General features: G+C 38.4%; 1 protein-coding gene across 1 annotated transcript in view; it reads left to right on the top strand.

Annotated features, from left to right (window-relative positions):
- Nucleotides 1-9,803, top strand: part of LOC111869143 (zinc finger protein 672) — an 11,803-nt gene extending 2,000 nt beyond the window's left edge. The window contains exons 3-7 of the mRNA XM_023860386.2: nt 2,753-2,991; nt 5,272-5,457; nt 5,994-6,107; nt 7,926-8,046; nt 8,695-9,803. Coding sequence (XP_023716154.1) covers nt 2,753-2,991; nt 5,272-5,457; nt 5,994-6,107; nt 7,926-8,046; nt 8,695-8,871 — 837 coding nt within the window. The 3' untranslated portion in view covers nt 8,872-9,803. The remainder of the gene's footprint in view (nt 1-2,752; nt 2,992-5,271; nt 5,458-5,993; nt 6,108-7,925; nt 8,047-8,694) is intronic.
- Nucleotides 9,804-11,516: the final 1,713 nt, after the last annotated feature.

Below are 11,516 nucleotides of genomic sequence, written 5' to 3'. Positions count from 1 at the left end.
ATATATTTTTTATTTTCCCCTCCCCCCCCCCCCCCGCCTCGATAGTGTCAGGTGAATCCTGAGTTAGTACACAGAACAGATCATGTCTTCTTCTGACTCCCTCTGCCTTGATTCAGTATTTGTAATCATCACACATGACCTCTTTAACAAGCAGTGCTTTCTGCTACTACGTGCCTATGATGAGCCCAAGAATTGGACATTGTGTTTTAGTTTTGCCTTTTAACTTTGAATGCAAGCAACTCTCAGTGCTATATGGTCATGATAGTGACAGTGTCATTAAGTAATCAACTGAAAAAGTTTAAAAACTTAACTTCTGTTTCATGCCTGTTTCTTATCCTGTTGCTGAATGCATTGTGTGAGTCCCTATGAATGTGGTCCTTGTGTAATGCAGGAAAGGCATGGTGAGTCAGCAGTAGCATGCTCCTGCAAGGGTTCACCATCAACTTGAGTCCTTGTTTTCAGTTGACTGCAGTACCCTACGGCCAGTTGATGGTCACCAAATTGCTCCTCAAGGTCCTTGACAGTCTCCTTGTATGTTGCTCCTTTAGGGTTTCTATGCAGAACATCAGGAGCCTGGTCCTGTAGAGTGGTAAGCCTGTGCATGGTACCCTTCATAGTGCTCCACAGTGGCATCTTCTCTTGATTGGCTTCTGACTGTGACCTTCATTTATTTAAGGCCAGTCATAATTTTGGCTCCCATTTGATTCTGCCCAGACCTTATCATGACCTTCATCTTTCCTAGACAGTTTTCTGCAACTTCTAGGCAGGCCTTCATCTTTATTAGGTTGGCATCCATCAAGATGTTCATTTCTTCTTGAGGGGCTTTCATCTGTGCTCTGATTTCAGCCTGGAAGCTATCCAGCATTATTCCATTTTTGTAGTATGGTGATGTAACTATCTAATGCTGTCTTCAGTCCAGTAGTTCATTTAATCCAATTAGTCCCAACCAGTCCAATGCATCCCACTTCTGACATCAGTTGTCTTGTTTTAGTGACTAACACAGGGTTTGGATCGGTAATTGGATTTGTTGTACTGTTGTAACTACAGGTAAATATGACAATTTTATGGATCTGCACACTTTACAAATCACTTTGCTGCAGCACACATAAATTCTTCTATGTCTTCACTAGGTGTTGCTAGGTAACAATTTCCAACAAAGGAGATTCTTCTGCTCTGTCGCTTGCTGGCTGCCATCTCACAGGTACTCATGGCTGCAACTGACTGATGGCTCTTGCTATATTTTGATGAGACAGGGGCATATACTTGGTTTCCTATGCATTTATTTCTAGGCCAGTTACTTTGGAATTGGATTTGGCTTCCTTTTGTTTGTATGGTGTTTGTTTTGACTCAACAAATTATCATCACCAGCATGAATCAGAAGTCTGTATGTTCCATTCAGTTCCTCTTTTACTTAATTTGCTTAGACTATTCTAGTGGTGAAGAAATGAACAACATATTACATATAATACATTTCTTTATCAAAGAAGAGCACAACAAAAGGAAATGTCAATAGAATCTGTGGGCCAAATGAATACACATGACATATTAAATGTCAGGAAAAAGAATCTTAGTTTTGAATACTTTACTTAAAACTAACAAATTCCAAAGAGTAGATTCCTTTTTAGAAGCCTGATGGTCACTAACAAGTTCCCTGACTCTTATGGAGTATGAAGGTTCATTACCATGTTGCAAAGAAACTGCCACTGGACCCTTTCATAAGCTAGATGAATCAGTCCACATCCTTGCAACCTGTTTAAGATTTGTCTAAATATTATCCTTCCATCTGTGTCTAGGTTAAGAATATCTTCCTTTCAGTTCTTCTGATGAAAACACTGTATGCACTTCTCCCAATTTTTGCGATGTGTGCGACATTCTTTGCCATTCCATTCCTTTTAATTTCCTCACCCTAATAATTTTTAGTTGAGAGAAATATTTAGAAGCTCTTTATTATGCAAATTCTTCACTCTTCCGTTATTTCCTATCTCTTACATCCATATAGTTCTACTGAAAATATCAAACTGAAATAACTGAATGCAATCCCACTTTGCCTACATGTGTATGGCTACATCCCAAAGACTGGCTTGATACTGTGACATATAGACCCATTGCTAAGCAGTGACTGTAAACAGCGGCCATTCCTGGGTAACACCTGCAACATGCACAGAACAATAGAAAACGGTAGTTTCTGTGGTCCCTGCTGTTGCTGTTTCTGGGCAACGGCTCTGTAAACACATTCCCGCAGCAGTGAACACTATCATAACAATAGATGAACAGTGTTTTCTATGTGGCCCATGCAGAGATGTTACAAGCACGGGACAAAGTTAGTTGATAGTTAAGTTCTACATGGGAACCTGTGAAGAAAAGAGTTTGTTGCAAGAGTGCGGCTATGATGAGAAGACTTTATGTGTGATATTTGGAATGTGTAATTCAGTGAGGCTGTATAGTTCCTGTGTTAAAATCTGTGGCCAGGAAACAGCTATTGGAGACTGTAATAGACTGAGGACACTAGCCTGTGTATTTCAGTGATCTGTAGTGTAGCCACCAGTCATGTTTGTAAAAGTGGTCAATAGATTGAGTCACCAATCCCAAACCCATCTATAGCCACACATACTATGTGAAAGTGCAGTATGTTGTGTGACTAAACAAAGTTTTTGTGGAATTATTTGCTGTATTATCCTATAATTGGTAAGTAAGCGTGTATCGGTATCTAATATAGTCTGAATAATACTACAATTTCTGTATATTATTTCAGGCATTTGACAATGTAACAGTTGCAATTCAACACAAGTTTCGTAAACATCCAGAAAGTGCAGCAAAACACTTTTGCCCACATTGTGGCATGCAGTTTCCGCTTAAAATCAACCGGGATAAGCATGTTGCAGCAGAACATTCTGATGATGCTCCCGGTGAGTTATTTCCTTGTGGAGACTGTGGTGTTGTTTTCTACACGAAGGAAGCCGAAGACTATCATTCCAAGTCAACACACAAGAGGTACGTAGGCTTCAGCAGTGATCCAGTTGCTGTGTTGAACTGACTAAAGAACATTTAGCAGTAGCTGGACAACCACTGCAAGTGGTTAGGACTCATTTGTCATGTTGTGGAGATCCAGTTTTCAAATGTCAGCCCAGAGACAAGCTGTCATGACTGAGGTTTCTCATGGGTTGCCTTAGTACATCCATTAAGTGCTGGTGTAGTACTTTAAATTATGCCACAACTACTACCTTCCTCAACTTTTCCAATTCATTTTTGAATAATCATCCTATGGTTTAATGCTTCATAATCTTTGAAAATGAAAGTGTCTTTAAATAAACCAAGATGAAATAGTAACTTGAAACTGTTCAACAAGGGGAGAACATGGGGCAGCAGTCAAGAAATACACTCAAAGGAAAACAGAGTCATCATTGAATTTTATCATGGTGAAATAAGTATGAATTGCAAGTGAATCAGTTTTGTGTATTTGTTACTTGGTTTGAAAGAATAAATGTCATACTTTAGTTTTCTTGTTTTACAAACTGGAGGGGAAGGAGAAGGGAACGCAGGACTTTGAACTTATCCTGAATGAAAAAAAAATTATGTTTTTATCTTTGGCCATTTCTTTTGCTTTTGTGTCCAACATTAATTTTTTCTCATGACACAGAAGATGCTGTTCCTTGATGCACCTAAATAATACAGTGAGGGGAGATGATGATGAGCAAAATATTTTAGTGTGGGACCAGTTTTCATATCCCTGTTTAAGTGGAAGATTGTTATGTAGTCAGTGGAGGAATACTAATCATTAAAGAACTCTTCTACACCGTACTTCATTTGAATACTAAAACCATATGAAGGTCAGCAGCTCCAGATTTTGCAGAAATAAATACTTGCAGGATCTTTGTGATGTTTCTTTTTCCAGGATAGCATAGTGGTTCTGTACTGTGTCCAGTATTAAGAAAAAACTGAGGGTTGTCTGAATTTATTTCCCATGGTGCCACTCATATAAAATGAAGTTTTCAATTTATGTTTTCCTGCATGAGACTCTAATGTAGAGGGTCGTAAGAAAGATATGGGAGTTGCTCTGAAATTAATGGATTTAGTGCCCAGTTACACATGGTGATTAGTGATAGTCCATAGTAAGTTGAACTGAAAATAGATATCACAGCTGCTGGAGAAAACATCACTAAAGAAACACTGGCAGCAATTGTGGATTTGTTTTTGTGAAATGATGTTGAATGTCGAGTGTGTTTTTACATGAATAAAATCTTTCATTCTTTATTAGTTTTGTGATATCAGAACCAGTGTCGTGTAACAGTGTATATGTTCCTTCTATCATGAGGTCATAGTTTACTCATTGAGACAGAAGTTATACATTTCCTTTAGTAATTGTGTTTTCCTTTTATTATTAGAACTCTCCTTAGGAGCCTCGACATGAATGCAGTTCCCGTAATATAAGAGGTTCTTCTGTTCTGAGCCAGGGAAAGAAGTTTCGTGGTTGGTGGGCATGACAGCAGTCATGGGTACCCACTCTCTCTCTACTCTTGTATTTCCCTCCCTCTCCCGCTGGCTTATGTCAGTCAATCCAAAGCACCTGTCACTGATGAAAGCTGTCACATGGTTATCATGGTCAGAATCCCCTGTAAACAATGACCAGATGAGTGAAGAGGATTATAGGGAAGTACACAGGGGGAGAAGTTAGAACAGCTTGAGGGAAATGCATGTGGATTATTCATGGGACTTCTTTCCATGGCCTAAGTATAGCATACTCCAAACTATTGTAAGCAGATATGCAGTGTTTATTATATTTTTGTGCTGGTAGATTGATGAGATTGACTATAAAAATATTGAATTGATGGTCTACATCTAGCACATCTGCCATTTTTAAATACAAAATGCAAGTGTCCAAAGGGATAGATATAAGAACTGGTAGATAAAGAACTGCCAGCATTGGCAAAAAGTATACTTCTTTCCAGAACTACTCACATTAAGAACCGGAGGCTAGTGCTGAATATGTTAGGTTAAAATATGCCTACTTTGCCTAAGCTGCAGGTTCAGGATTTCAGGGCTTATGAATTTTTATCTGTTAAGTGTAGAAGCCACAGTGATAGATTTGAAGTAAAAGTAAAGGGGATTGTATTGAATTGTCCCTTCTTTATAGGGGATTGAAGAAAGCCAGGCAGTGGAACAAATACTCTATTCCATATTTACATTTATTTGTAGTCTTGTTCTTAAGTACTTTTATGTGCTTTCGTGACACAGTTTATGTCAATATTAACAAAAAGTTTGAACTGTTTTCAGGATTGTCGCATTGTTCAAGCCTGTTGCTACTGCACCACCATCCAAAAAAATTAAGGTGAACAATGCAGGTGAAGCCCAATCAGTGTACTACTGTCACCTGTGTGGTTATGAATACATTGTGAAGTTCAACCTACAGAAGCACCTAGAACGTCAGCACACAGAGGAGGAACAAAAGGAAGTCCCCGAGTGAGTTAATAATTAATTATATGTCAGTAAAACCACTGGTACTACATACGTAACTGCAAATCGTGGATTATTGTGGGCTACTGTTTAAAGTTTATGTGCTAGGATCAGGTTACTATATGAGACATTTTTTTCAGTGGGGGTGCATGTCACTCTCTAATTCCAGAAAGTGGCCGATGACTGAATATCCGTTAAATTGGGGACACAGCACTTTCAAAGTTAAATTACATTAGAATTAAGCCTACTTTTTAAGTGTTGAATTTGTATTGCTTGATGTGTTTGCAGTCATATGTTGTCATTACAAAATAAGGCACAGACTTGTTCTCCATTATGACAGTGGGAACCTCATCCCTGATTCTTATTTACTGGTGTAGTTATTGTGTAGTTATTTATGTAATTCTTCAGGTGCAAAAAACATTTGCATATTTTTGTTAATTGTTTAATGATTGTGTATATATTTTCTAATATTGTGATAATGGTGTCTGTGGAGCTAGTACTTTACATTGGATCTGATTGTGAAAGAGGTTTTATGATTTTAGGGACTTGATCAAATGCACAACCTGTGATGCGCTGTTTTACAATGAGCGAGCATATGACAACCACAATATGTACCACAAACCTGATGACTTATATGTTACAAGTGAAGAACAGAGGTGAGTTTATTTGGGATTTTTCTGATGGGAAATGTTGGTTCCATGTCGAGTGAGAGGATATTTAATGTGTGAAACAGAATTGGCTAGAGTTCTCTGTGTGCTTAATTAACACATTCATTGCCAATTTTATTACCTGATGGTTTGAAATTTATGACCAACAATTTTTAATTACCTCAAATGACAGGCTGTTCCTACTGTGCATATAAATGTAATTTTCTTGTATTGATAAATTCCTTTATATGATGTACTTTAGTGTGTTTTGTGCTGCAGGGAATATTTAATTGTATATGTTACATTGTGCATTCAAGAAGAGATGACAGTGTATAGAGTAGACTGTTGCAGAGAAATTACTGAAAACGGTGGCCATTATATTCCTTATGTGACGAGTGATACTGATTTCCTTGATACTGTGGCCTCAAGTGGGTCTGTTGTATCAGCCCCTATATGAGATTGGTGTGGAGTGTTGGTGGATTGAAAATTGGTTGGAAAACCAAAGTGCTTGAACAAAATTCTGCCCTGCTGTCAGTGTTTCCACCATAAATCCCACACTGATTGTTATGGGATTGAATCCATGTCTCTGTGGTTAGAAGCTATATTCTAACCATGAGCTGTGGAATCATGTAATATAACACTTGTAATGTGTCTATTGATATGGTATTTACTTCGTTCTGAATTTCTTTCAGAATATGAGAGTGATTTGGATATCCTGTATTACTTGATATTCCCCATGAAATTATATCTGTTAGGCTAAGGTGTGGACTTTGTGGTAGTCATAATCCCGTTGTATCAGCTGCATATGAAACACAGACGTCAAAAACCCAAAGATGTATCGGAGATGTGCAGAAACACACTGTTGTGGTGAAATAATGAGTGTCTGGAGAGAGTTTCCTTACATGTTTATGCAGATGTATCATAATGCCTATTGAAATTTCAGGTTCTTTCAGTGATGAATGGTCAGATTACAGTATTCTGGGGTGGGTGTCATGTTGTGTGATAGGGTCTGAAAATGAAGGCTGGAGGTTCCTCTGGAGCATTGGTACCTATCCTCTAAACTGTTCTGTGACATATTCAAGGAGATTAATCTTAAATGATTCACATTATTGTCTGAGAAAGGTAATATAGAGACTTTTGCAACATTGCACACCATACTAGTACTGTCTGACAATGCAAAAATGTTTCATGGAGCTCATGAAGAGTATTGAATGACCATTAAAGAATTTTGAAAAGTAATGTACCCATCCAAATGGAACTATCCCTTATGGGTCCAGAACCAGTCGTCCAGTTCCTCAGGATCAGATGTTATATTTTCCTTGAATGACCATGACTGTATTATCCATAAGCACTTTCAGTCTTCTGCTTCTGTATGTGGCTTTGACTTCCAGTTTTGTCATACATGTATTTGGTGGAGTACTTCGGTTTCCCCTGCCAATCTTCATTCCACCAATTGCTCCACAGTCACCCTCACCTATCATCTTGGGCTGGTACAGTAGGGCAGAAGTGGCTGCAGTACAAGGGACTTAGTCCCACCAAACTAGCAAAGCAATAATTTGGTGGAGTATGTTCATTGTCATATCTTGCAAATTCTTTTCCTCTTGTTACATAATGTCCAAGCTCTTAATCGCTATTCAAATGAACATTTTTTGCAGAAGCTGTGCACCATTCTTGTATGGAAGGAAAAAGAATCGTTTCTTCAATGAGTCTCATATTTCTTTGAAGACACTGTACTATGTTAGAAACAACAAAGAGTTAAACAGAAAAAACTATTAAATTGTGATATCTCTCTGAGGATGTGTGAATCTGAGTTAGATTTTGGGATAGATTACAGACTGTGAGCCGTGTGGACCAAGATTTTGATATCCGACGAGTCCAGACAGCTGCTGAAAAGTTCATCCCTGTTTACCGACCTCGTGGACGACCCCCACAGCAACCACAAAAGAAGGTTAGTGTCTAGTGTCCACATATTTCAGTGTGGATAATGTTGCATGGTGGGGGGGGGGACTTTGATAAATTTTGTGTTGGTGTTTTGTGTATGTATCCAAATATTGAAGAGAGATTTTTGAAGTTATTGTGTGAAAATCATTAAGCATTTTATATAGTGCCCACAGAGTCACACATAATAGGAAAAGCGACATTTATTTATAAGGATGGTTACATCAATTGAAATGCATCCCCCCAATATCAGAACATGTTTGTAAATGGAAAAGCAGTTTTTTAATGTTGCTTAATGTACTCAGGCTGATTAATCTGCCTTTATCTCAAATTAATTGTTTTAGATGTTCCAAACAGGTTAATTTCACCAAAGAAACTCCCAATTTCAGCTATCCCCAGTTAGTGAAATCCATAGGATTTAAGTGTAGGGATCTTGATGCTTACTGCACAGCCTCTTTGACCGATCCATCTCTTTGTAAATTTGTTATCCAAACCAATCAGTTAATCAGTTTTTTAATTCTTTGTGACATAACATAAATGATCTTTTAGAAGAGAATGAATGAATAAATAAATAAATAAATGAAAGAATACCCATGTCATATTTTTGAGTAAAATTAAGCAAAGCGTTTACAAGTTCATGCATTGTTATTTGGTACAGAGAAATAGAGATCGATCATCAGTGCCACCAAAGAAGCGAGAGAAGGAACAGGATTCCACTGATGAATTGTCTCCTGCTGATTCTGCTCCCTCAAGTGATTCAGGTGACTCAGACAGGGATCTTCCATTGTTCAAGCGACTTGATAACAGTAAACAGCAACATCTGGGCGGACTATGATGATGCATAGGAATGACTTGCTACCTCAGTGTTCATTAACCAGTGCTCCTGTGCTAGTCTTGTCACTTGTTCGGTATGGATGCAGTGGCTGAATGCATCTGAGAGAGAGTAGGCAGCAGTAACAGTATGTCTTGTAGTTTAGACACTGGATGTTGGACATTTATTGCCTCAGAAGATCCCATTATTGTATGAAAATATGTCATACATAGGAGGCATGTTTTATATATATATGACATTTAAGATTCACGTGGCTGTGACTATAAAGATCACTGTCTTTTGGAGTGTTATACATTGTAGTTTGGTGGATAGTTACCAGTGTTTCAGAAGAACTTGCTGTCTTCCATCCTTAGGGTAGAATGAGATCTGAAGATGGTGTCAGCAACTTTCTCCAAAACACTGGTACCCATCTATGAAACTACAGTGTCACATCATAGAAGGCTATAATCTTCATGTTTTAAATATTTCTTAGCCAGTAGCCAAACACCAGTGTTAGTACTAAAGCTGTTGATGACAGAACAAGTGATAATTTTGTTTCAGGCATTTGTTTTTAATCTCTTTTCCAGGTATCTTTATGTTCATTGATGAAGTAAATGGTGTACCTGGTCCATTTGATTTCTCCTTCCTCTTATAGACGCCATCTTGTAATGATAAAGGTATATGGTTAGAGAACATTGTGAATATTTCTGTGTTATTTTATGTACATTTTCTCATCCATAGTAATTTCAGTAAGTTACTGATATGGGGAAGAAGTGACACAAGGCAAAGTTCAAATTCCATCTTCATATTCATGATGAAGTTGTTCTGTGACTGAAGCACATATTGGACTTTGCCACAGTAATCAAATAAGAAATGATTTACATGTGAAAAGTAATGAATGTAATTGTGCAAGTGTGAAAATCCTGTTGAAATAAATTCATGTTCTCAGATGGGAATGTGAATATTTCATTTACCCATTCCTTACCTATTTCCTTATGATTTTTCTTTTTACTTCCACATTATGCTGAATAAAGGTAACCTTGCCCAGAAGACATTAGGCATATGCAGAACCCCTGTGAGTGTGGGAAGGCAAACACCTAACAATTCAGATGTTCATTGAGGCCAGGATACAAGAACACTATTGGCTTATGTGGCTTTACCATCTATGGAAGTCAATTGCATCTGAACACATTGTGAGCTTTGGTCATCACATTCTTTTTAGTGTCACTAGTATCGTGGTCAAGAAATGTAGATGCATGGACTGACTGAGGTCCTAAGGGAAGCAGTACAGATTGAGCTCAGCACAAAATATGAAAAAGGAAGAGACTCAGCACCTTTGTGTTCATATTCCTTTTGGCCTGGATAGGGTTCTGTCTCATGGAGTTTCAATGTGCCACATGCTGACTCCACTCTTCCCATAGAACCTGACCACATCATCTCTACTCTCTGTAACCTGAAGATGAAGGCAACAAGGTCGTCTGAAATGTTGGTATCCACCTACAAGGGTGCATAGTTTTACAATTCAGATCACAATCTGAGTAGTGGATTTGGATTTCTTCTATTGGGAAGCTGTCCCACATTGCAGTTAACAGGTAAAGACTACCAATTCAGTAATAGTGTAAGGCTGTGCAAAAGTTCAAGCAGTTAGTTACTGGCTTCTCATTGTATACAGCCTGTGCTCACTCTGAAGTAAGTTCATGTGGGATTTAGGGTTGACAGTGGCACTGGGGCAAGTTTTTTAAGGAATGATTATGAGAATGACGACAACATGATAGGGTAAAGCAGGCATGTCCAACTTCAAACAGGTTGTGATTGACTTTTTAGTGTCAAAACTGCCAGTGATTACCACCCCCTCCTATCATCATACCTCGCTTTAAGCAAAAATGTTTGTAAAAATAACATGACACATGATGTTTGTTGTATTGAAAGTACTGACTACTTTAACACATATTTTCCCTCCAAAATCTGAATATATTCATATTATGTTACAAGTGAATTTACATGCTTTTCATGTATAATTTCTTTATAGGCCTATGAGATCAACCAAAAAACGTCCCGCGATCGACACGTTGGACATGCCTGGTGTAAAGGAAAGATAGAGGAATAGATGGCCCTAGGCTCAATTAAGCATCATGAAAATGTACTGGAGAGTCAAATTATATTAAGAATTACTGAGTTTTTGGACTTTGTCCATCATTAAGTATTCTGACTCTAGAAAACACATTTTGGAAACTGGATCTGTTTCCATCCTTGGGTGAGGGGGGAGACACCTACTCTGTTGGGTTCCTTGGAAGGAGCTAACCAGTAGGTCCAGTGATTGAGGTGGGCTCTTTCTAAGGTACCTAACAAAGCTCAATCTCAATTGCCTCCCTGATAATGCGATCCATGTATCTGGGTTTGGTGGAGAAGATGGCAGTGTTATATAGCTTGATACAGCGCCCCAAGTTGATACTGTGCTGTGCCACAGCTGAATGGTCCAAATATTCTAGACTGAAATGTCACTGGTGCTCCCTCAGCCTGGTGCCAATTGAACAGCCTCTCTGCCCAGGGTATGCTGTATATTTCTGGCATCTTCAGTCTCAGGTCGTCCTTGACCGACCAAAGGAAACTAGATATTGTTCTGGAAGGAGACCCACAGGCTTTATATTGTGTCAAGACAGCACCCTGTT

This window comes from Cryptotermes secundus, unplaced genomic scaffold (assembly GCF_002891405.2).
Source record: "Cryptotermes secundus unplaced genomic scaffold, Csec_1.0 scaffold618, whole genome shotgun sequence".
NCBI classification, from domain to species: domain Eukaryota; kingdom Metazoa; phylum Arthropoda; class Insecta; order Blattodea; family Kalotermitidae; genus Cryptotermes; species Cryptotermes secundus.
Note: the sequence above shows the minus strand (reverse complement) of the source record. Positions and strands in the feature narration are given on the sequence as shown.